General features: G+C 46.0%; 1 protein-coding gene across 1 annotated transcript; it reads right to left on the bottom strand.

Annotated features, from left to right (window-relative positions):
- Positions 1-24,508: 24,508 nt before the first annotated feature.
- LOC123099303 (uncharacterized) lies at positions 24,509-25,828 on the bottom strand. Its single transcript, XM_044521482.1, has 2 exons — positions 25,680-25,828; positions 24,509-25,286 (listed from the first exon to the last, which is right to left on the bottom strand). Exons 1-2 carry the CDS (start codon positions 25,743-25,745, stop codon positions 24,882-24,884), a joined length of 471 nt encoding a protein of 156 aa, XP_044377417.1. The 5' UTR covers positions 25,746-25,828; the 3' UTR covers positions 24,509-24,881.
- Positions 25,829-26,204: the final 376 nt, after the last annotated feature.

The raw sequence follows: 26,204 nt of genomic DNA, 5'->3' as shown, positions 1-26,204 counted from the left end.
TACATCCGTATGTGATAGTTCATTTAAAATCTCTAAAAAGACAAATATTTAGGAACGGAGGGAGTATGTCTTTAACCTGACCAATTGCTTCATAGACATGCTCCAAATTCACATTAATCGGCAGCCAATAATCCTCTACTGTACGGTCATAATTATCATGCCTAGTCCCCGCAGTTTTGAATTTGAACGGCATCTTCCGACCATCCCATTAGCCTAGTACTCCATCCGGTTCTTTTTAGTCTGCATATAAATTTAGTTGAAAGTCAAAGTATCTCTAATTTGACCAAATTTATAGAAAAAAGTATCAACATTTCATAGTGTCAAATCAATATCATTAGAATGAAATGCAGTTTCATATAATATATATATTTGGTATTGAATATGTTGACATTTTTTTAATATATAAATTTGGTCAAACTTTGCAAAGTTTGATTTGACACAAATCTAATGTACAGAGTAAAAAGGAACGGAGGGAGTATAAGGTAGTCCAGCATCCCCACAATTTCTTGATTTTAAGCTGAAGGTGGTCTCCTTCTTCTAGTTACGATTCACCCTCGTATGTCACTATAGATGTTCTAGCTTTAGTCTTTAGTCCTTTCGAGTTATGCCCAAATTCGTTAAGCGACAGAAATTAATCACCTCCTGGAAACCATCCATCATCCACTTGGTCATTCTCATCAAGCACCTCGTTGAAATCACTGTTGGAATATTAGGCAAGTTCATGATTAATTCCAGTAAATAATTCATGACTAGAAGAGATACTAGCATGCAATAATCTAGCAAACTAGAAGAACAGCAAGACATGCATAACAGCAGCAAACACATAACAATAGCTGTAGAAACAGACATGAACAGAGGATGTTGGACGTACTGATCGTTAGCTATTATGGGTGCGACAGTGTTGATGACGATGTTGGCGACGATCTGCTGCTGACGGCGATGAATACGACGATGAGTAGCACCGCCCGACTTGGACGGAAGACGACCCGTGATGACGAATTTGAGCAGTCGCGCACAGCGCTTCCCAAAAACCTAATTCGTCCTCTCCCGGTGCAGGATCGCAAAGACGAACGGTTCCGGAGACCTGCTCTCCCACGCGCCGATGCACGCCGGCGTTTGGGATGGAGTAGACTACGATGGCGGCGCAAGTTGTGAGATGAGGCAAAACCCTAGGTGTTTTTCGGTGTGTCTCTGGCCGCAGCCGGTAGCTGTATATATATTAGGACCAGAGGCGGTATTGTGTCGCGACCACGGTTTCTAATTCGTATACTTACCGGACAAGAAATCAAAAACTTGTCTGCCAAGACATAAAAATAAAACGGCAAAAGGAAGCTGCGCTCCTGCAAGGAGACGGACCGGATTTCGGCGTACCATTCTCGCCTCGCCTCGCCAGGCCAGGCCCCGCCCTGCCCCGGCGAGGCGAGGCGAGCGAGCGCGTGTGGTTTTCCCTTTCTCTTCTCACACACCACTTAGAGTGGTGGAGAGAACCCACTATATAAAGAGGTCCAACTCTTCTTCAACTTCCAAGGTGGGACTAAACTTAGCACCACCACTTGCCATTTTACACATGGGCTTTGAGATTTCAGAAATTGCTATGGGCCTAGCCCATTAATTCTAACAATCACTTGCGTAAAAATTCCTAACAGCGTAAAAATTCCAGAATTAACAAGTCAGTGTATGTATGATTTGTTGCAAAGTGCCAGGCATGCAACCAAGCAACAATGAACTAAAATACATACCGGCGACTAGGGCTTCACCTTATCTTCTATATCCTCATCGCCGGTGCCCCAGGACGGCCTACCAATACCGTGAGTGACTTAGGCACAACCTATTTTAGAACTTCCTTGCAAAGGGGCTCAGCTTCAAAGAACTAACCATATCATTTTGGAAAATGTTTTTTTTTATCCGGAACTTTTTCTCACGTCAAGCGCGCACTGCGGACGACACGTGTCTGTGTGGGCCCGCCCACTTGCCCAACCATATCTCTTCCGGTGGTTCACGAGCCTCACTCAATGCATCCACCAAGTTCGATCCCCTCAATGCATCCACCAAGTTCGATCCCCTTTTCATCCCACACATCTCGCACGACCCTGCTATGCAACAATCGCGAGGTTGTGCTGCTATGCGGGTTGTCGCTGGCTGGCGGTGCGGCGGCCGATGTTGAGGTGCGGCTATGAGGCGCCACGAGTGCTGTAGGCTGGCGGTCACCGATGTTCTGCTGCAAGAAGTGATGTAGAGGGCGACGGGGTTCTGCTGGTATGGAGTCGGGGTATGGTGCTTCAGGGGGGCGCCGGAGCCATTGATGTTGTGCTTGAGATGATAATCCGGGTGGAGAATGGAAGGGAGAGGACGATGCTCCGCAAGGCGGCTTAAGTTTATCTCTTATCAACTGGTTGATTGGTAGCACTGGCCTATAATTTTACACTTTTGCTTCGGTACACCGCCATAAACACATCAATGGTTAAGATTATCCCATACCTCTTCATAATAAAGGGCAAGATGATTTTTTTAAAAGTACGCTGTGAGAGCTTGTATAAGAATTTGCAAAGAAAAAGAACATCACATGAGGACACGAACTCAAAACCTCCCACTTGGAGGCAGGCGCTGCTAGCCACTTCACACCATCGTTGCTTGTGGTATTTTCTACCACGAAATATACAAGAAAACACAAGGGTGTTAATATATATGAATTTTTTTCCGAAAACATTCTAAACTTTTATTGTAAAAAATGTGGATAATTTTGAAATTCAGAGTTTTGAATTTATGAACTAAACTTTAGCAATCATTTTTTGAAATTTGAACAAAATTCGGAAACATGAACAATTTCCGAAAATCTTTCGAAACATCTTGTGATTTTATTTTTTTGGTTTTTGCTTGTCTGGTATTCATTCTACTTTTCTATTTTTCTCTATTTTCCATTTTATTTTCTTTATTATAATTCGTGAACTATTTTAAAATTATCAACATTTTTCTTAAATCCGTGTACTTTTCAAATTCATGAATATTTTCCTAAATTTTCGAGCTTTGTCTTCAAAACCGTAAACTTTTTCCAATCCATGAAGTCTTTTCAACTATTACGAACATATGTCAAAGTTTGCTTTTTTTTCAATTTCGTAAACATTTGTTTTAAAATTGATGAACTTTTCTTAAATCCGCGAACACTTGGGTCGGCCCAACAGGCACCCGACGGGAGCGATGTCGTCGCCTAGTTGAACCATGGCCTGAGAATATTTTTTATTTTCTATTATTTTCGTTTTTGTTTTCTTGTTTTGTTAATTCATTTCCCCCCTTTTGAACTTTATTACTCCTGTTGAAACCTTTTAGAAAATATTAAATATTATGGAATACCTAAAAATGTTGTTGTTTTCGAATATCTTTATAGTTTAAAAAATGTGCTGGAATTTCAAAAAAGTTTCTGTCTCCAAATTTCTTTTTTATAAATTTAAAAAATGTCTGTATTTCAAATATTCAGATATTTTTTTTAAAAGTGTGTGGTATATAATTTTTGTACAACGTCAATTGTTGGCAATCTGTTCACAATTTTGGAAAAAGAGTTCAAGTTTATAAAATTTTCGCACACAATTTGAAATACCAAAATTGTTGACAAATTTCAAGAAATTTTTTGGATATAAGAAAATGTTCATGTTAATTGATAATGACGGAAAATGCAAATAACATAGGCATCCAAATTAGAAAAAACTACATGCTCACGGATGCACCCGTCTCGCCTAATCTAGGACACTCCTAAAACTGGTATTTTTTGGACTATGGATAAAAGATCCCACTTCTTGCAGTAACCTGACACAGACATATGAGGCGTCCATGCCAGGTTTGAGCGACTTCCAATGCCATTTGCATGTTGCAACACATTCGGCCATTTATCGCCCCTTTTTCAGCGAGAAAATGCAGAAAATGCAACACTTGTCAAAATCCAAATAATTTGGCATGCATTACCAGATTATTTTGAATTCATTGTTCATCGGGCATAGATGAGCCCGGGTTCAGAAGTGAATTACCAGATTATTTGTGGCTAATGGCATGGATTGAGACTCGGAGAGTGAGAGATACAGGATGATGGCTCCGCAAAAAAAAAAAGATACAGGATGATGGCCCAGGCGGGTCTACTGCTACTACCAGTCCTGACTGCGACGCTTCCTCCTTCAAATCATGTGCTGTTTGGTGGGTGTCTCTTTCTAGCTACCTACAACACTCATGAATACAGTAGAGCCTCCAGCAAATTCTGGATGCAGTCAGATCAAATCACATGTGTATGTTAAGTATGTTCCCTTCCCTTGCCCACACAATCAGTCTACATTTTCCCTTCATTTTCAGTTCCAACAAAACATACTTTCTTTCTTCCTCGTGATATCATCCACTACTTGCAGTTGCAACTTGGAACACAAACAAAAAGAAATAAAATAATAGAAACAAGGGACTAACTAATCAGGTACCTGAATTATTTTCACCCATCAGTCACTTTCACAGGAACTGTTAGATATTGATCCAATGGTCCAAAATAGATCGTGGCACTGCTCATCGTCTTCCTCTCCCTGCCTTCTTCCTCTTCCCGATGCCCCAGCCTACCCCGCCCATCCGCCGGCCTCCACCCCGGCCCACCACAACCCCACCCCTCGCGGCCGACGGACACTACCGCGTGCCACCTCGCCGCCCCGCCCTCCTATTGACCTCCCCTCACCGCCGTTGCTGGCCGCCGCCCCGACCATCCCTCTAAGCCCCATCGCACCAATGGAGAACTTCGGCGATCCCCTGCACCCCCATGCCTAAGATAGATAATGGTGTCGTTACTTTCCCGTAAGATAGATGGTGGGGCTAGTTCTTCAACGGCGAGCTTCTCTGGTGAGGTCCGTCCAAGAGGGAGGGAAGGAAGAAGAAGAACAAGAAGAAAGGAAGAAGGAAAAAAGTGACTGCCGCGAGAAGAAATTCTAGGCACATGAGAAATAGCAAATGTAGAAACAACGGTTACATTATCAACTTAGCATAGCAGTCTCCACTTGTCCATCGACTCATCTGTTCCAGAGCCGGCTTCTCATCCACATTCACGCACAAAGAGCAGTAGAGTAGCGTCGGAGCCGGCGCTCTATTACATAAAAACACCTTAGTGTAGTAAAAGAACGACAAAGCCAAGAATTCTCCTTGCCAACAACTATGAAATCCTCCTGACTAATCTCTTCTCCTCAGCCGAAGGGCCCTTTGTCGGTGTCGAAACCGGCGGATCTCGGGTAGGGGGTCCCGAACTGTGCGTCTAAGGTCGATGGTAACAGGAGACGGGGGACACAATGTTTACCCAGGTTCGGGCCCTCTCTATGGAGGTAATACCCTACTTCCTGCTTGATTGATCTTGATGAATATGAGTGTTACAAGAGTTGATCTACCGCGAGATCGTAATGGCTAAAAACCTAGAAGTCTAGTCTGTATGACTATGATTATCCTTCCTCTCTACGGACCTAGCCCTCCGGTTTATATAGACACCGGAGGGATCTAGGGTTACATAAAGTCGGTTACAGAGAAAGGAATCTTCATATTTGGTCCCCAAGCTTACCTTCCACGCCAAGGAGAGTCCCATCCGGACACGGGTAGAGTCTTCGGTCTTTGTATCTTCACAGCCCATCAGTCCGGCCCATAGCTAACAGGCCGGACGCCCGAGGACCCCTTAATCCAGGACTCCCTCAGTATCCCCTGAACCAGGCTTCAATGATGAGGTGTCTGGCGCGCAGATTGTCTTCGGCATTGCAAGGCGGGTTCCTCCTCCGAATACTCTGACTCAGTCTTCGGACGCAACGAACGTGTCCGGATCTGCAACGCAAGTACCAGGCACAACCGCAGAGAGTATAATATTTCACGAGTCCAATCCGCTGACAACTTTTTGCGGCGTGATGCCACGTCACCACCCAATCATTATTTTGAACCGTTTCTTGACCTGCCGCTCCACGTTCTGAGACGCAGCTTTATTGGCACGTCTTGGCAAAGCAGAGATCGTGTCCCCTTATTACGGGATTCTTATCAACACAGATGTGGGTAATCCAACCGTGTTTTTGGTACGATTCCTTGGGAATAGGCAAGTTTTAAGGCCTAGGAGGAGGCGTTTGGTATTCACAGCCTTTATAGAGGGGTACAGACTCGCCTTTCTTCTCCACGCTTGCTTCTTCTTCAACTTTTCCTACCTCGAGTTCCAACACCCAAGGTTCGACTTCATTGCTTCAAGCTTCCCAATCATGTCCGGTCCCAGCCCGCAGGGCCGATGGGTGGCTTCCTCTGTTACAGAGGAGGACATTGCGAAGCTTCGTCCTGCTCGAGGACAGGTTATTCCTACTCCCAGATCCGGCGAGAGGGTTGTATTCATCTCCCACTTCCTCCGAGGGCTAGTATTCCCTCTTCATCCCTTCATCCGGGGGCTCATGTTTTACTACGGACTAGATTTTCACGATCTAGCCCCAGATTCTTTCCTTCACATCTCGACGTTCATTATCATGTGCGAGGCCTTTCTCCGTATTCCCCCACACTTCGGCTTATGGCTCAAGACCTTTAGTGTGAAGCCGAAGGTAGCCGACGGGGAACAAGCGGAGTGCGGAGGTGCTACAGTGAGCAAGCTTACCAATGCTCCCTGGCCAAAAGGCTCCTTCACCGAAACTCCCAACCTATGGCAGGGGGAGTGGTTTTACGTCACTGAACCCCGCGGTACCAAGTGGGCGGCTATACCTGCGTTTCGATCTGGCTCTCCGTTACAGCTTGCATCATGGATTAATAAGGGGCTGGACTGGCGATCAATTGACGAAGTGCAGACTCTACACAGCCGCATCCGGAGCCTTCTTGAGAAGGACATCGGTCTTATCAACGTGATTCAGGTAATGCTGATCCGTCGGGCCCTGCCGTGCCAGCGACGGCCTCTCCGTATGTGGGAGTTTAATCCGGAAGGACCACGGACCCTCCAACACTTCTTCGGCACTACGCACAAAGGAATGTGGAAGTTGTTTTTCGGGAAACGAAAACAGTGGCCGGACACCACCGAGGACATCGGCCTCGACTGCAACCATCTGGATACCTCGGTAAGCGCTCGACTCCCGAACAATTTTTAGCTATGTATGCCGTAATACGATACTGATCAAACTATCTTCTTCCAGGGCTGGATAAAGAAAGCAGAGCGAATTAGGTGTTCGGCCCCCCTTCCCGAAGACTCAGCGGATCCCGTATTAACAAGGATGCTGGCCCCGGCACCGTACCAGATGCTTATGAAGGAGGACAAGACGGAGAGCGGGATGATCAAAGGTGGCCTCCATCCCAAAGGTATATCAGACGCCGTGTCCGGGGAGATCAAAATCCCATCGTCCGAAGACAAAAGTGAAGGAGAAGCCAACATCCCTTCTCCCCATGGTAAGAAAAGGGTCGCCTCTGAAGATTGGGAGGAAAGGCTCCTAAGCGAGGCAAGATGCCCCTTTCGGGCGGCTCGGCCTTGGAGGGCGACGTCATCGCACAGTCCCACAGTGAGGACAAGGCTTTAGCCAAATCGTAAGTGAACAAGGGTGTTTTAAACATATCCCGTTCCTTTCCTGTGACCAAGGTAACATCTAGAATATATGTTTTTGTAGCTCGGCTCACAGTCTTCTCCAACAATCCTCTTCCTCAGGGGATCTTCTCCCGGAGATGATGGAAAGCGAGACGCCTCCACCAGTCTCCTCGCCCAATAGGGCGGACGACTTCAAGGTGTCGTCCCGGAGGGTCTCTCCCGATCAACAAGTGGTGCGAAGGATGATGAAGACGTTACCCGAAGGTAATACTTCGGTAGCCCAGGGTCCGGGGGCCAACAATAAAGGCCCCGGACTGTCCGGCTTACAGCCGGAGACAACTCTGGGGACGAATGAACGGATCCCTTCAAAGGGAGGCCGTATTCCTACAGCAGCTTCCGGAGATCCAGAAGCGCCGGATATATTGACGAACATGCTGCGACAGACGTCCATCTCAGAGGAACATCGTACCTTGATGGGTACGGTGGTTGAAAAGGTTCTGTCCGCGAAAAGCGGATTGAATGAAGCCTTCACGAGCCTGCTAAGAGGCTTCGAGGTTTGTACTGTAATATTTTTGATTGTATTTTATTCACAAAATGCTTCTGTGTATAGATAGTAGCCCCTGACACTCTGATTGGCTTCCCAAGGGAGGCGATCAGAGGATCAAAAAGATATGCCCAGGAAATAATCTGACTATTTGGAACACAGACTGCTACCTCCCTGGCTACTGCCCGAACTACAGAAGTTGCAGGTCTGCAGCGGAAGATTGATGAGGCGGATGATGACATCATGCTTATCAACAGGCGGCTTGACGAGGCACAATGTATGTTTTTGGGGCAGTCATTATGTGCACGTGCTTATAATATAAGCATGATGCTAAGGATTGTATACTGGGATATGCATAACTGCAGATGGTGCCGCCGCAGTTGAGATCCTTCGGGCTGAGCTAGCCCAGGCCAAGGAGCAGGCCCGGGTTAGTAATGCGGCTGCCGAAAAGGCATCTACCGAGTTAAAGGCCGAACAGGCTACTCGGCATCAATACGAGGAGAGAATATCCACGGTGGCGCGTGAGCTAAAGGATGCCTCTAGCCGCTGCGAATTCCTCGAGAAGGATAATAAAGCCAAAATGGCTGAGCTTGACAAGGCCTTACAAGAGGCGAAAGAAGCGCGGTCCGAATCTAGAGCGGCCCGGGAGGAGATCCGGCAAGCCGGGGAGATCGCGACTGGTAAGCCCTTTTTACTACAAACTAAGTTCGGCGATCCGAATTATGCCCCGCTTAATCAAGTGTGCAGTTCTCCAGACGCGTTATTGGACTTGCCGAAGAGTGCTTCCGATGCAGCGCAGTTTTACCAAGCGCAGGAAGGGTATGCGACGGAGAAGCTTTTCTGGTCATAATTCGGTGTGTCAAAGCGCCCACTGTTGCTGAACGAACAGATGACCCAATGGGCCGAGCTCCACAGACTATCCGGTTCTACCATGAAGGACATCGTGGTCGGGCTGTGGCCAACCGAGCCAATTCCGGATAGTTATTTTGGTTTGGTGCGGCGACTTGCTGATGCGGTGCCGCGTATCGACGCCGTTAAGCGGTCGATGTTGCAGCGAAGAGTCCACCCAAGGGCAAGGACTATCACGCACCAGAGCATTATTTCGAGGATGTCTTAGAGGGCGCCCGCTTGATAGAGGGTCAATACTCGAAAAACATAATATTCGAGTGAAATGTATGGAAATTGTAAAAGACAATATTATAATAATGCTATTTTTAGTTTCGCCTGAAACTTTTGTTCCTCCTGTGCGGCCGTTTTTGTATAATATGAAAGTTTTCCAGTCGTCGGCTTCAGCCCCCTCGTATAAAGCACGGGGGTGTTCGAATAAGCATTTGATCACTCTTAACCCAACGTCTTGGTCCGTGAAGGAGGTGTCAATGCGGCGAACTAGGCAATCGGACTATAGGGCATTAACACTTTCACTTAGCTATAGGAGTTTTATGGTGGGTCTATGATATAGCCCCTGGTATGTACGCGACTTATTCAATACGGTGCGTTACATAGATGACCTAAAGAAAAGGCCCTTCGTATAATATGGAGGAAATCGCGAAAGATTCCGATAAGTCATTGAGTGGTTGACCAACTCTCGCCTCATCATGACAGTCAGTTTTCGGCTTTCTCTACTGAGGTGCTTGACCAGATGAACCGGAAGCACAATCGCAGTAGTTCTCCCTTTACTACCCTAGCCGATAGAGCGGAACATAAGGTAGCAAGCACAGGAGCCGGGCAACCCAACTATTGACCCAAGACATGATTCGGAGCTGATGCATATAAGACCAAACTCGCGACGCCGAAGTAAGCTATAAAGCTGTTCGGACTTGTCGGCAACTCATTTGTTCCCATACCGAGCCCCTGGCAATTTTGTGCCGAGGTGTGTGTGAAACAACCAAAGGAGCAAAATTCAGTTTTTTTACAAAAAAGCAAATACTGAATACGGATTATGTTCACGGGACCTGAGTGATATGCCAATCGTTATTTTACAGATAACAACGCCGCCATCCCGGCTATTTGACATGCCAGGGGTCGAAGGCTGAGGAAAAAGGCACTTTACTGGCTCGAAATAGAGAGTGCGGTCTACAAAAAGTTGTTTTGGACCTCCTGTCGCACGTCTGCGCCGCCTTTCCTCGGTAAAGGGATTCCTTAACAGGAATAACCTTTGGGTGAATGTACGAACCCGGACTCCGATAGAGTCAATGAGATGACCAGCCTTTGAGCCACCTGTGGTAAAGGATAATGAAAAAGAAAGAGTAGTTTCACTACGGGAAACAGCTAATTTGCAGTCAAGGGGCGTCTTTGCCGTCAGCTTTTCATCGGACAGACGGCAAAGAAAGGGTTTGCCGTCATCAGTAGACGGCAAAGAAAAACTGATGGCAAAATATACTTTGCCGTCTGCGGAAAAAAACACAGACGGCAAATAGCTCACTTTGCCGTCTGCATTCTATATTACAGACGACAAAGATCTTTACAGTTTGTAATATAAAATGCCGACGGCAAAGTGAGCTCTTTGCCGTCTGTAATATAAATGCAGACGGCAAAGAAGAAACACAGCCCACGGATCGATCACGCGGATCCGTGACATGGCAGAATCTGGTGCACACATCCACCTTATCCTCCACCCGACGCCCAACGGCCCACGTGCCCCACGACCTCACCTTATCCTCCACCCCACCCCCACCTGCCCACCTGCCCACCACGATTCTCTCTCTCTCTCGTACCTCTCTCTCCCTCTCGATCCAGACCACACCGGCGCCCCCACCACCTCGACTACCCTAGCCTCACCGGCCACCACCTCGCACACCGACCGCCACGGCCGACCTCAGCGCTCCTACCCCGTCGCCCACGTCGGCCGCCGGCTCCGGCCCCGTCCCCCGCCGGCCGCCGACCCCGTCCCCGGTCGCCCCCACCGGCCGCCAGCTCCTTTCCTCTCCGCCTCCGGCGCCGCCAAGCCAGCACCGTCCTGCTTTGCCCCTGCCGGCCTCCGGCCCCTATCCCGTCGCCCCCACCAGCCACCGGCCCCATCCCTTGATGCTGCAGTGCCGCACCACCTCGTGGATGAGCGTGGCAAGCTCCGTTGCAGTGGTGGACGCCTTGAGTCCCATCCCTCTTGTAATTTTTTTTGTGAGATATGCCTCTTGTATGCTGTGTAATTCATTTGCGTGTACTAATTCATTTGCATCTACTCTGTGTAATCCGTTCGTGTGTAATCTATTTATTTTGTGAAATGGAACAATTTTGTATTGTGAAATTCATCCGTGGAGTACTGGAACAGCAAGTGTTGATGGATATTGTGGTTTTTGTCGTGGTCTGTTTGTTCCTTTTTTTAATATAAAAACATTCTTTGCCGTTAGTGATTTTTGAGGCAGAGGGCAAAGGCACAGATTCTAGCTGATAGCAACGATGCTTTTCTTTACCGTCTGGGGTATACGTGCAGGACGGCAAAGGTAGTTTGGCTGACGGCAAAATCTTTGCCGTATGCCCGAATAAAAGCTGACGGCAAAGCAGTCTTTGTCGCCATCCTCTTTGCCGTCAGCCGGCTGACGGCAAACTCTTTGCCGTCTGTATTCCGCTCTTTGCCGTCTGTTACCGCCAGACGACAAACTAGCTGATTCCTGTAGTGTTTAGAAAAAAAAGGAAGGAGGTTATGAGCGTACTTGTAGGCCCGTCCGTATTGTGCTTCCGCCGATGTCCAGGGTATTTTAAGTGCATAGTTATGTATGCGCGGTATAAATTTCGCAGGTGTATGGGGCGGACGGCAGAAGCCGAACTGCTAGTCCAGCTCTGAAATTGGTCCGTCCTGCTGAATGGAGACCGGCGGCTTAATGGCCGACAAATTATGCGGTTTAATAAGACCGCTTTGTACTTCAGCTGAAGTGGCCGTAGTATGATCCTTAGTCCGGAGGGAGTGCTTCTCATGCTCCCCTATGGATGTGTGTGTCACGTATACCATGTTCACTGTTTTTACTTTGGGGGGAAATTGCTTCTGACCCCCGGTATTTGGTTGGTGAGTCTCTTCGTCGTCGCTGTCACCGGGCGGCCTCTTCCCCTTGTGTTCGACGTTGAGCTTGCCGGCCTGTTTGAAGACCCAACAACTTCTGTTGGTGTGATTCGCTGGTTTATCGGGGTTGCCATGGATCTGGCAGGGCCGATCCAATATCTTGTCTAAATTGGATGGTCCGTCTCTGTTTACCTTGAATGGCTTTTTCCGTTGACCGGGTTTGGGACCGCTGAATCCGGCGTTGACTGCTGTGTCGTGCGTTCTTTCATTATCATTGTGACGTTTGTGTTTACTGCGTCGTGGCTTGCCATTGCCGTCTCGGACTTCGGAAGTGCCTGAATCGCTGGCGCTGTTGCTTCTACGAGCTAGCCAGCTGTCTTCTCCCGCGCAAAAGCGGGTCATCAGAGCGGTAAGGGCTCACATGGATTTTGGTTTTTCTTGACCGAGGTGGCGGGCGAGCCACTCGTTCCGGACGCTGTGTTTGAAGGCCGCTAGGGCTTCCGCGTCCGGATGGTCAACGATTTGGTTATTTTTAACTAAGAACCTAGTCCAGAGCTTCCTGGCTGACTCTCCGGGCTGCTGGACGATGTGACTTAAGTCATCGGCATCTGGTGGCCGGACATATGTACCTTGGAAGTTGTCGCGGAAGGCGTCTTCCAAATCCTCCCAACTTCCAATAGAGTTTTCAGGCAGACTGTTTAGCCAGTGCCGAGATGGCCCTTTGAGTTTTAGTGGGAGGTATTTGATGGCATGAAGGTCATCTCCGCGGGCCATATGGATGTGGAGAAGGAAATCCTCGATCCATACCACGGGGTCAGTTGTTCCATCATATGATTCGATATTCACGGGTTTCCTTCTGTGGGAATTCGTGCTCCATTACTTCGTCCGTGAAGCAAAGAGGGTGTGCGGCGCCTCTATATTGGGCCACATTGCGACGTAGCTCCGATGGAGTCCGTCTGTGGTTTTCGGCCTGGGTGTGACTAGGCCTGTCACGTCCGAATAGATAGTCATCGTCACGTGTCGGGGCACGTCCTCGCGATCTGTAGATCGATCTGGTATGTCCTGCTCTATTGTCCAGGTCCTGCCGAAGGTCGTATGTATAACCACGAGCTGTTTTATTTCTGCCTTTACGATGAGGCAGGGCGGGCTGCTGTTCGGCTTGAGTTGCTGCTTTATCCCGACCACGTAGTGGTCGGTCAGCTGCATTGCGCAATGATGGTGCGGGCTCTGGCGCCTCGTCATCGAACTGAGGTAGTAATTTGCGCTTCGGGTAGCTTTTGGCTGGGCGCTTGCGGCCGTATTCTTCGGCTGCTAGGACATCCGTCCATCTATCGTTGAGCAGGTCTTGGTCAGCTTGAAGCTGCTGCTGCTTCTTTTTCAGGCTCCTTGCAGTGGCTATTAGCCGGCGCTTGAAGCGCTCCTGCTCGAGAGGTTCCTCAGGCACGATGAAATCCTCGTTGCCGAGGCTCACCTCATCCTCGGAGAGCGGAAGGTAGTTAATGTCCTCTGAGTCGTCGTGTATGGCCTGTTCGTCAGGGCTAACTTGCCCGTTTTCCCGTCCATCCTGTTCGGAGATTGCCCCAACAGGGTCTTCATTGTCTTCGGCATAGTCCGGAGTATTGTTTACTCCAGTGCTGGTATTGCTATTTTTTGCATAACGTGACTTAGAGCGGCGCCACTGACGCCTGGGTTTGTCATCGTCGTTAGTTTCTTTAGGTGTATCCACCATGTATATGTCGTATGAAGAAGTGGCCGTCCAGCGTCCGGTAAGCGGCGGGTTTTGGCCCTGCTCCTCATCGGCATCGCCGTCCATACCGTCGATGTCCTCGGAGCCGTAATCAAGCATGTCGGTTAGGTCCTCGACAGTGGCTATGAAGTGGGCGGTGGGTGGGAAACGAAATTCTCCATCATCAGCCTCTAGTTCGAACTGGATATCATTCGGCTGTGAGTCCCCCGCCAAGGATAGATTTTTTAATGAGTTTAGCACGTCGCCTAGTGGCGAGTGCCGGAAGATGTCCGCGGAGCTAAATTCGACAATAGATGTCCGATCAAGCTCGAGGTATGCGGACGCACATGGTTCGGAACCTGTGACCGGAGACAAGTCCGTGGTTCTGGTGACATAGATGTCACTTGAAGTTAGGTGTGTGTGCGGCTCCAATGCCGCTGAATCTGTGGCTTCCATGGCGGGGTTGAGCTTCCCATCCTCGGATGGCGCGATCTGCTCCGGATCTAAGGCCAGAGCAGCAATAGGTGCTATCTCCTGGGTATGGTCTGATGACAGATCTACATCATGTTCATCGTGGTGGCAGGGAGCGGCTGCCATGGTCTCGAATCCGTCGAAGCTCAAGTCTCCGCGGATATCCGCGACGAAGTTCAAGTTTCCAAATCTGACCTGATGGCCGGGGGCGTAGCTTTCGATCTGCTCCAGATGGCCAAGCGAGTTGGCCCGCAGTGCGAAGCCGTCGAATACGAAGATCTGTCCGGGGAGGAAGACTTCCCCTTAGACAGCATCGCTGTAGATGGTCGAAGGAGCCATCAAACCTTTTGACGATGGCACAGTGGAACTCTCAATGAAAGCACCAATGTCGGTGTCGAAACCGGCGGATCTCGGGTAGGGGGTCCCGAACTGTGCGTCTAAGGTCGATGGTAACAGGAGACGGGGGACACAATGTTTACCCAGGTTCGGGCCCTCTCTATGGAGGTAATACCCTACTTCCTGCTTGATTGATCTTGATGAATATGAGTGTTACAAGAGTTGATCTACCGCGAGATCGTAATGGCTAAAAACCTAGAAGTCTAGTCTGTATGACTATGATTATCCTTCCTCTCTACGGACCTAGCCCTCCGGTTTATATAGACACCGGAGGGATCTAGGGTTACATAAAGTCGGTTACAGAGAAAGGAATCTTCATATTTGGTCCCCAAGCTTACCTTCCACGCCAAGGAGAGTCCCATCCGGACACGGGTAGAGTCTTCGGTCTTTGTATCTTCACAGCCCATCAGTCCGGCCCATAGCTAACAGGCCGGACGCCCGAGGACCCCTTAATCCAGGACTCCCTCACCCTTCCACAGGGATTTAGCTCTCACTCTTTATAACATTGCACACATAGTCTTTAGCTTTTTTTGACAGAGCAAATTCCTCCTTGCTCCATTTCCGTAGTATCTACTATGTCTTTAACCTCACCAAGTGCTTCATAGACATGCTCCAAATTTTAGTTAATCGGCACCCAATAATCCTCTATGGTACGCTCCATGCCTACTACATGCACTTTCGAACTTGAACGGCCTCTGCCGACCACCCCCGTTATCCCAGTCTGATGTACTAATGCCAACTAGCAAGGCACAAGGATCAGACTCGGTTCTCTAGATGTGTGCAACCATTGTGTTCTCAAAGAGCTTCTGTTTCCCTGCTGCCGGTAGTCCCAAATACGCGGTAGTCCAACATCCTTACAATTTCTTGATTTTAAGCAGTTTGAAGGTGGCCTTCTTCTAAGTTACGATTCGCCCTCATCTGTCACTATAGATGTTCTAGCTTTAGCCTTTAGTCCTTTCGAGTTATGCCAAAATCTGTGAAGCGATAGAAATTGACCACCTCCCGAAAACCATCCATCATCCACGTACTCCTCCCTGTGCACACCTCCAGAGTCCAGATTGATCATTCTCATCGAGCAACTCATTGAAATCACTTGCGCACAACCATGGGTTATCATGTTCTCCTCTGAGGAAATTTCCTAACAACGCAGAAATTCCAGAATTAACAAGTTAGTGTATGTATAACTGGTTGCAAGATGACAGGCATGCAACTAACTAACAATGAACTAAAATACATATTGACCACTAGGGCTTCGCCTAATCTTCTATAGCCTCGAATTATGGCCTTGCCAAGTGGTTTTCGGGTGCCCCATGACGGCCTACCAATACCCTGAGTGACTTAACCACAACCTATTTTAGAACATCCCTGCCAAGGGGCTCAGCTTAAAAGAGCTAACCATATTAATTTACCCAATACCGTGGATAGTGGCTAGTCGAGCAGATTGAATGCTTTTGCAAAGGGTGTACATCTTTACCCAAGAGTTGAGTCACACATGTCTCGCCACTTAGGAATAGACATGCTACATGTTGTGTGTCGGTCAGTCATGCAACATATACATACCATATTTTGTGTACAAATGAAGATGCCACTCGATCAATGATATGAGAACAGTGTGTCGAGTGCAGAGAATTCTACAGGAATAGAAGAATTTGCAACTTTGGCGCAAAACCCTACATGATATAGATAGAAACAAACATTGTGCCAAACTATAAATAATCTGGTAACAAGGCAAACCAAACTCAACAAAATGATATGGGCATGCTATAGTCTATGGAATAATGGGATCAATGCAATGGGATCATAATGCATACTACAATGAGAAAAGGAAACTAAACCAATTATAAAAGCCTTGTAAAAAATTCCATCCATATAGCCATGTAAGCATTACTTCGGATATGTTAGACGTGATGGCACATCCCATCTCCTGCCTAGTTGTAGATCCTATCTTGATTAGTCTCCAAGGCCCTTGTTATCCTTCTTTGATATCAGTGCAATACACGCGCCACTAAGGCTATTGTCCTCGGGGAGGCCTGAACCTATATAACCCGTGGTGTTGTCCTGATAGACCACTACATGATTCCGTCGCGTTCCTACTTCTTCGACATATCGTTGGATCAACAATTTACCAATACTCAGTAGAATTGATTAATTCCAGCTAGCATAGGAATGATTGACAAAAAATAATGTAGAAGATTTAAGCCAAAAACATCAATGTTACGTGCAATCTATTTTAATGATTTACCTTGAACAACCAATGAGTCTGATCTTGGGAGAAAATATTCAGCATACTAGAATAAATAGGAATGAGTTTATTGCCATGAATGTATCCTAATAATAATGTGCTTGGATATGGGAGAAATCATTTATCATGAAAGAACAAATATGGAAGACATTGATTGCGACCAATTTTAGTGGCCCTCTATATAAACACAAGAAACGACATCACTAGTTCTATAACATTTTACCGGAAGAACTATACAACAGAAGGAGTGTGTAGCTCTTATCCATGGCTTTTGGAAGCAAAATCACATGGGTACTAGGCATAGTGGCTTTGTTGGCCATCTTAACCACTGCCCAATCATATGATACATCAGGTAGGCACATAAACATTTTTATTTACTTGCACATATAGTTTTATATTTTTGTACCATTTGTTGGAGTTATTGTGGCGTTCTGATTATTTTTGTTGCATTACATTTTATTCTCCACAGCTCGTATAGGGAATTGTGATGATACGCCGAATTGCTCAGATGGTAAATGCAAGGATACATGTGCTAGCCAAGGTTACGAGGCAAAAGCGAGTTCTTGCGTAAAACAATTTGGAAGGACATTCTGTTGCTGTAGCAAGGATGGGTCAGAATAATGTTCTTACAAGCTCGTATGTGCAAGCAACGAAGAAGAACAATATGTATCTTCTCATGATATAATAAATGCAATAATTTACTACTATATCTTTTTGCTACAATACAAAATGTAAACACATTAAGACATGCTAAATAAACGCGATCCTTCCTGGAATGGAAACTCACGAAGCAGGTTTACAATACCTTTTGATGGTGAGTACCGCGTGATACTATATTTAGTATCATCTATCTATATCTACATCATCTATATATATATCAATATAAAAAGACCCAAAGGGGCATATCCAATTAATCTTGGCCATCAAATTATGTCAATCCAACGACCTAGACTGCTTCAATGTCAAGCGCTCAACACATTTAGCGTGCAGTTAATTTCATGCCAAAAATAGTGCTAATCACATAATAACACGTAAATAACATCCTAATTAATATCCGCATGCACTTAATATATTTCCAAATTAACATGCATTGCACGTACATTGACTAGTCAATATAAAAAGACCCAAAAAGGCATATTCAACAAATCTCAGCCATCAAACAGTGTCAATCCAATGATCTATGTTCCTCCAATGGTAACCGATCAACATGTTTAGCACGCAATTAATAACATACCAAATATAGACTATTATATAATTAACTTGTAATTGACATCCTACCTAATATTAATGTGCAATTAATTTTCTGCCTAATATCAACATGTATATATTTTGCCTGATATTGACGTGCATTGCACGTATACATATACTAGTACTAGCAAATATGTACGTGCGTTGCAACGAGAGAAAAGAATATATCACACGCATCTAGCCTAATAAGCATGACCGAAAAAACTCTCGTGCTACCCTGTGCTGGCGCACATGCTCTATATTAATGTAGCATCCCATGCGTCACCGATTATCCTCCTTTCCGCCCTCGTTGATGGGTGCCTAGCGTCCACTTGACCACAATATATCTAGACGTGGTCAATGTTGGAACAGCCCAGGAGGAGGAAGTAGACTCACGCACACAAACTCAAGGTGGAAGAAGATAATGAACACGCAGAGCATTTTTTGGTGGCACACGCACTTGCCTTTTCTCTTGTTCCTTCTCACACATACATGATGCAAATACATGGTTTTAATAGCCGGACTCACACGACTATCACGCACCCACTAACCACTAGCATGCACACACGCCGGTCAAGCCGCACCTACTTGATCCTATTTTTACTTACCACAAGCTACTTGCACGCCCATGTTCAACACTAGTACTGCCTTCCTCAACGGTCATACAACCAGGCCAAACTGCGTGCATGCAGCCTCACACTAAGTACGACCTGACCACACTAATAGTACATGTGCATGCAGGTCACATCTCTCCACATGCACTGATCACTTGGTCACCTAATACACATATACATGACTACGACCACTCATCTCCTGGCTTGCCGACCTGCTTGCGTGCACTTGCTCTATCTCTCTGCTGCTGATCCGGCCGCTACGCCATGTTGCCGAGCATGCAATTTTCTCTGTACTTGGCTGACTAATGCAACTCTACGTGGCTATTACACAACGCAACAAATTAAACATGACCTAATATTAAATGCTTAATACTAATAACAAGATTAGTTCCAACAGTCAATCTCTAGATGATGAGCTTGACCATCACATGGCACATCTGTCATTGAATCCCATCAGCGCAAGGGAATGTTTAAACTAAACTATTGAGCCGGGTGTGAGGGCTGCCCTCCGTGTCCCTTGGGCACATCCTCCATACAACATCCCCTGTACAATGCCCGTGGTTCGTTATAGAGCAAACGCCAATCACCATGTACCAGGGTTGTCTGGGTCAAGTGGCCGTGTCACGTAACAAAGGTTGCTAATGGCAAAAACAATGAATCGATTAAGGGTAGGATCATGTACGAGGCCTTGTCCACCACCACATTGAGCGGTCACTTGGCCACTTGCTAGCCACTCGCCGCCAAGGCAACTCGCTCAAGCATTAGCACAAACACCTTGTGCTCACCACTAGCGCAAGATAACCTTCTCAGTCTTTTTCACTGTTTTGACCTTATCAGGAAAATTTAGCACAAAATGAACTCTCTCCGATTTTATTTCGCGATCTGGCCCTTTTGATAACGCCACGGTTTGTGGCGTTTCTGCCCCACATGGATACGCCGGGCCACACAACGTTTCTTTCCTTAATAGATAAGTGGCAAATGGGCACTTCTTGTTGGAAACGCCGCACCCTATGACATTTGGAGTTGGGGTAGCAACGCCAAAGTCCTTGTCGTTTACAGCAACGCCATAGATGCTGGCGTTTCTGCCCTGCCATGTAGCGTTCCGAACAGGCCAGCAACTTAGGCTGGCTTGGCGTTTCCAAATAGAGCAGCAACGCCACGGCTTTTGGCGTTTTTGAAAAGGGTCAGATCGTGAAATAATTTCGTGGGGAGCTTATTTTGTGCTTAAGTTTTTTGACAAGGTCAAACCATAGAAAATCCCAACCTTGTCCACCGCCACATTCAGAGGTCACTTGGCAGCTCGCCGCCAGGGCAACTCACTCAAGCATTACCACAAACATCTTGTGCTCACTAGTAGAAGATAAATTGATGGCAACATTTTTTTCTTATAGTTTTCATATATATAGGAGGTCAACGTACATTATCTATAACAAAAGATGTTAGCTAGCAAATCGAAGCCATCCAGCAAGACGAGACACGAGCCAGCCCAATACGGGCCAACGATCGGGCGAAAAAGGATGAATGAGGCAAATATCCATTTCTACCCAAGCTCATCTGCATTCGATAAAAAATACAAATGAAAATAAAAAATTCAAAAAAATCCAAACTTTTTCATGGTAGATAATTTGGTGCGTCAGATGCGCTCCAAATTTTACATCATTTGGACATATGAGTAGTTCTCAGTAAAAAGACAAATTGGGCCAGAACAATGCAAGACCAATAAGTTTTTACAGACCCCAAAATTGCTTGTTCTGCCGAGACCTACTTAGATGTCCAAATGATCTGAAATTTCGAGCGCACCTCGCGCACCAAAACTATCTACCAGGTAAAAAAACTAGAATTTTTTTGAATTTTTAAACTATTTGTTTTGAATTTTTTTCTTCATGCAGGTGTAGATGAGTCTGGGCGCCGAATCGCTGCTCTAAGAATGAGGGGTTTGTAATATAGTCGGTGTTGTTACACAAACAATGTAATCTATACACATTATATTTACTACACTAGAAGAAATTTACTACCCAAAAATATTACATTGTCAAAAAATAACTTATGGGCGAAAAAATGGTAGTTTCTTTTGAGAAATAGCGAGGACACCCCATAAAAAATACGGTAAAAATATCAAAATATTATGTAATTTGGTTTTGTAAAACTACCGGCTGACACCCCATCACAAATCATGATTGTGCAATTTGGAGAACATGAGATAACAACAACAACACACATTTCTCCCGTTTGCTCCTGCTCATTTATTGAAGGTCTCTCTTTTGTTCTCATCCTCAGTTTGTTTATTCCCAAAGCCACTTGTTCATATTTCAATTAATTTGTCAACATATATAAATTGGTGGGAAATCGGTATGAGAGAGCAAGATGGGACTATTCAACAAAGAATATCCATGCATCCTCTTTGAAAAGGTGGCTCACGACCCATAAGAGAAGGATCACCAGTAGCCTAGAGCGATTTGATGCAGAGCAGGCCCAACAACACAATTACATGGGTCTGTTCTGATGGAAGGTAATCATCAGCGCAGAAGGAGAACGAAAACCCTATTTGACGGCGATCTCTATTTGGCGCGTAGGTCGAGTAATTGTACCCTCTAGACCAGTCACTCTCTTGTTCAACCTTGCAATATCTTTGGCAAGCTTGGTGATAACACTCTGAGCCCTGCCCTGCCATTCATCATCCAACCACTTAACATAGACTAACATAGACACAATCCTCATATCCCTATGAATGTTTCCTTGGATTAGTCAATGGGCCCAGAGGGTATACATTAACTTTTTTTACTTTGCACTAACCTCTAATGGGAAGAAGAGAAACTGTCTTCCTATGTCAAATCCATTCTTGCATACACGTCATGTGGGGGTGTTGCAATTGTTGCGATTGGCGTGCAGCGGAGTTGCAACCACAAAACCAATTGCTATGATTGTTGTCATTTTTTGATAGAATCAGAGACCATGGGGCTGTAGCCGGCGCACAGAGAAACTTCATCCGGCAATGGCAAATGCTAGGATCGGCGACCGAGAAAGCGACAACCGACGACCAAAAAAGCTTCAACCGGAGACAGGAAGCTGGGGGCTGGGACCGCGCAACCGTAAAAGCTGCAATTGGTGGAAGAGGAAGCTACAACCGACAAATGGACAAGCTTCAACCTGGGGACATTGATTGTTTTTGCTGGGACCTACAACAGCTATTTTGCTATGACAGGCAAACGTTTTTGCCGGGATCGTCATTGAGTTTTGCTGCGACTTGCAAAAGATTTTGCTGGGACCGTCTACTGCAGCGTGTATAAGCACAACGACGGGGTGGATGCTGCGACAGCTGCAAGGTTCTCGGCGAGAACGAGGAGACTGCAGTTGCGGGCAAGGATTCGTGTTGGAACCAGCGAGAGCCGGTGATGCAAGCTCCATGGAGCGATGTTTTCGAATGCGGGAAGGAGGTTTTGCAAGGGTGGCGAGCGGCGGCGAGATGGTAGTGCGGCGGTGCTTCGAGCTCGGTAGCCTCACGCGTGCCCATGGTGGGTATCGACGACGATGCGTTGCAGCTTGTCAAGCGGGGCATATCAATGGCTAGCAGATATCGCATCGTATGGCGTGGGATGCGACCGGCCTTATATTTTTGGATATGGGCTATGAGTTTCTAAAACAGATGTGTACATCTATCCACAATTTCTAGTCTGACATAGTGGTAGTTTTGATGCCATATCATTTCTATAATTGGAAATCTAGAAGACAATATATACGCCATCCGTTCTGGAATATAAGGTGCATAAATTTCTCTGGAAGTCATGCAAATGTTTTAGAACAGGATTATTGAATGAAATATTAACATCTGCAATGAAAAAAAACAAATATGAAATAAGTTTTCGTAATGGATCCAATGATGCAAATTTGGTATTATAGATATTAATACTTTTTTTTTGCAGAAAAACTTCCAATCTATTCATCTTCAATCATGGCAGTACAACGAACACCAGAAATAAAAAATTCATCCAGATCCGCAGACCACCTAGCGATGACTACAAGCACTGAAGCGAGCCGAAGGCGTGCCGCCGTCATCACCCCTCCATTGCCGGAGTCGGGCACAACTTGTTATAGCAGACAGTCGGGAAGTCGTCGTGCTAAGGCCCCATAGGACCAGCGCACCAGAACAGTAACCGCCGCCGATGAAGAATAACGTAGGTTGGAAGGATTCAACCCGAAGACACACGAATGTAGACGAACAACGACGAGATCCGAGAAAATCCACCAAAGATAGATCCGCCGGAGACACACCTCCACACGCCTACCAACGATGCTAGATGCACCGCCGGAACGGGGGCTAGGCGGGGAGACCTTTATTCCATCTTCAGGGAGCCGCCACCGTCTCGCCATCCTGAGCAGGACACAAACCCTAACAAGACAGGAAAAAAACGACTGAAAACGGAGCCCTCCCGCCGGCCCTTGGCAGGATCCACCGCCCCTCCATGGCCCTAGGGCCACCGGAGACGAGGCAGACCTGCGGCGGCGCCGGCGAGAGGCAGAAACCCTAGCTTTCTTTCTTTGAAGGAGGAGATATTAATACTTTTTTAAATCTAAAAACATAGTCAAACAGGCACAAGTTTGACTTTTAACAAAGCAATACACCTTATATTTTGGAACGAAGGGAATATGAAGCAAACATGGGATCATGTGTTTAGAAACTGATGATATCAGACAATACATCAGTGCATCCTGGTCAAAGATGCTATTGGTTGCTGGCATCATCGGCAGCGTATTGCAAGTACAAATCATGTAGGCGAAGGGCGGTTGACGCGATGCAGCATTATATATGCATTGTTGTCATCGACACGACATGCAATGCATTTTTTGTGGAGGTACATATATAAATACAGAGGGCACTAGGCCTATAATCGTAAGCGCATGCAATAATCACAAGAGATAGAGCAATTGCAGTACAAGCAGTTCTTGGCTCGACTTCTTCCTCTCATCTGCAGGTTAATTTGCTAATGAACCCTGATGACTAATCACCCATGGAATCTCTCTCTCTCTCTCTCTCTCTCTCTGATCATCCATGCATGATGACTGCATGCGTTGTTCAATTATTTTCTATGTATGCTTGATTATTAATCCTCAGTAATCGTATTATCAGGGAAAGACATGCCGAGGGAACTGCATTCAAACAAGTCGGCGTGGCCGGAACTGGTGGGGGTGCCTGCCGGTGAAGCCATTAGAGTTATCGAGACGGAGCGGCCGGACGTGTTTGCCTTTATATGGGCCGAGGGTGAACTGGAGCCGCCAAATATCGAATATAACCGCGTCCTCGTCTGGTGCTACGCTGGCGACCCGCCAATCGTCTCCCGGACTCCGGTCATCGGATAGACCACACGCCATGTAATCCTGGCTCGAATAAACTAAGTAAATAATGCGAGTGCATCTGATTCCGTTCGCCGTTAATTCAAGTTTTATTTCTAGTGTGTCTAGTTTGATGATTGATCTGCTTGCATACATGTTTTAAACCTTCCATCATACATCGTCGTGCTCATACTACCTTGTAATATGTATGGAACAATAAATAAATGGCTCTTCTTCCATTTGCTGGATACTCTGTTTCGTCTAGATTTATGATTACTCGCAAATGCTTGTTAATATTCCTCTAGTTTGCATTAGGTAGGACCAACGAAAAAAATAGCGCGCTACAAAATATAGCGAGGCCCTTCTCTAAATGCTACACAAGTTATAGCGCGCTAATAGCGTGCTATATTTCAGAATAGCGTTTGCAAAAAAAATTCAAATATATCTAGAAATAAAGTATTTAAGCAACTAAATTTTTCATACGAGCAAGCAATATATGCATAAGGGCCAAATCCAGCACATAAAAGTAGTAAGTCTCAAACAGTTTCAATAGTTTCTAACATCAACAACTACAATTTTAAAAGTCTCTAACATCAACAAACATCAACAGCGACCCTGGGCAACAACAACCATAGTCTTTAACATCAACAACTACAATTTTAAGGTAAGTCTCTTCAACAACCATAGTTTTAAGAGTCTCTAACATCAACAGCCACCGGGGCAGCAACAATACAACACAAAATGACACACAGACTTTTAAGATAGTCTACACCAACAGCCACCGAAGGCAACAACATTACAACATAGCACAATGAGATTATTCAGAATCACTCACTGGTAAATGCATGTCATCATCTTCCGATTCAGAAGAAGACTCAGCTGATTGCAACTCATCATCACGATAAATAGGAAGCAACTTCTTCTTCTTCCTAGGACGAGATTGAGACACTATCTTTCTTTTTGATGGAGCAACTTCTCCTTCTAATGTTGGTTCTACAACTTGTACATCTTCAGGTTCAAATCCTGTTTGCACTCCTTCAATAGGCACAACACCAGTGATCCACTCATTGCCTTCATCTTCTACAACATCTACAAATGTGTGGTCCTCAATTGGGTCCCTGTTTTTCATCCCTCTCTTTTGCTTTAGTTTGGAGTTGAACTTGATGAACACAAGGTCTCTCATTTTGTCATGAAGTAGCCTATTGCGTCTTTTTGTGTGAATCTGTAGGTGATGGGATTAGAGCAATGATATCTTAGTATGAAAAAACAACGAAACCAATGCAAGAAAAGTATGACAAAGATACCGGGTTGTCCTTCTAATGTGACAATGAAGAACTGATAATTAGCACATTCTTCTTCCACTTCTTAAAAGCAAAAGACTATTCTGGTTAACATTCTTCTTCCTCTTCTTAAAAGCAAAAGACTATTCTGGTTATGAGTTGTTCAAACATGATACTGGTTAAGATTCAAACATGATGCTCAAGGTAGCATGACAATTGACAAGCACCAAATAGTCCTACTATAAGTACTAAAACGTATGTCAAGGATCTTTCTACTTCAATCAACACATGGATAGACAATAAACAAGTTGACATATGGCATGCATCTTTCTGACCTGCTGAAAAACACTGAAATTCCTCTCACAAGCCGAGGAGCTGCATGTCAAACTCAAAATCCGCATCGCCAATACCCTGAGATTTGGTGCACTTGACCCATGATTGGACCACCAATCAGCTTCATTAAGAGTAAAAACCGGAGTTAAGAAAGCATTGCAAGTTCTGATTTGAGAATGGAGAAAAAATTAAATGTAAATATGCACCTGGATCCTACATCTTTCTATGAATAACTGAATATACAGGGATCTCCTTCTGAATCCTACTTCCCTTTGTTGGTGCTCTTGCCGGCGTTCACCTGGTGGTGCCCTTGCCGGCGGCATAGCGGGAGACGGGGAGGGCATGGAGATGGCACAAGGGAAAGTGGGTATGTGACGGTGTGGATGCTTGATTACCTGGTGGTTGACTTGCCGACGGTGCGGTTGACATCGCCCGTCTGTGCTAGGAATAGGATGGAGTCGACATGGAGGACGCCGCCGCCGCGAGATGATGATGCCGCCGCTGCTCATGTGAAGATGTTGCCGCCG

The sequence above is a fragment of the Triticum aestivum genome, chromosome 4D, assembly GCF_018294505.1.
Source record: "Triticum aestivum cultivar Chinese Spring chromosome 4D, IWGSC CS RefSeq v2.1, whole genome shotgun sequence".
NCBI classification, from domain to species: Eukaryota; Viridiplantae; Streptophyta; class Magnoliopsida; order Poales; family Poaceae; genus Triticum; species Triticum aestivum.
Note: the sequence above shows the minus strand (reverse complement) of the source record. Positions and strands in the feature narration are given on the sequence as shown.

Bases quoted from the DNA above. Each gene is read 5' to 3' on its own strand.
- LOC123099303 (XM_044521482.1), bottom strand. From the start codon at position 25,745: ATGCGGATTTTGAGTTTGACATGCAGCTCCTCGGCTTGTGAGAGGAAT. The intron at 25,287-25,679 runs GTCAGAAAGATG...CATCACCTACAG, and splicing joins ATTTCAGTGTTTTTCAGCAG to ATTCACACAAAAAGACGCAA.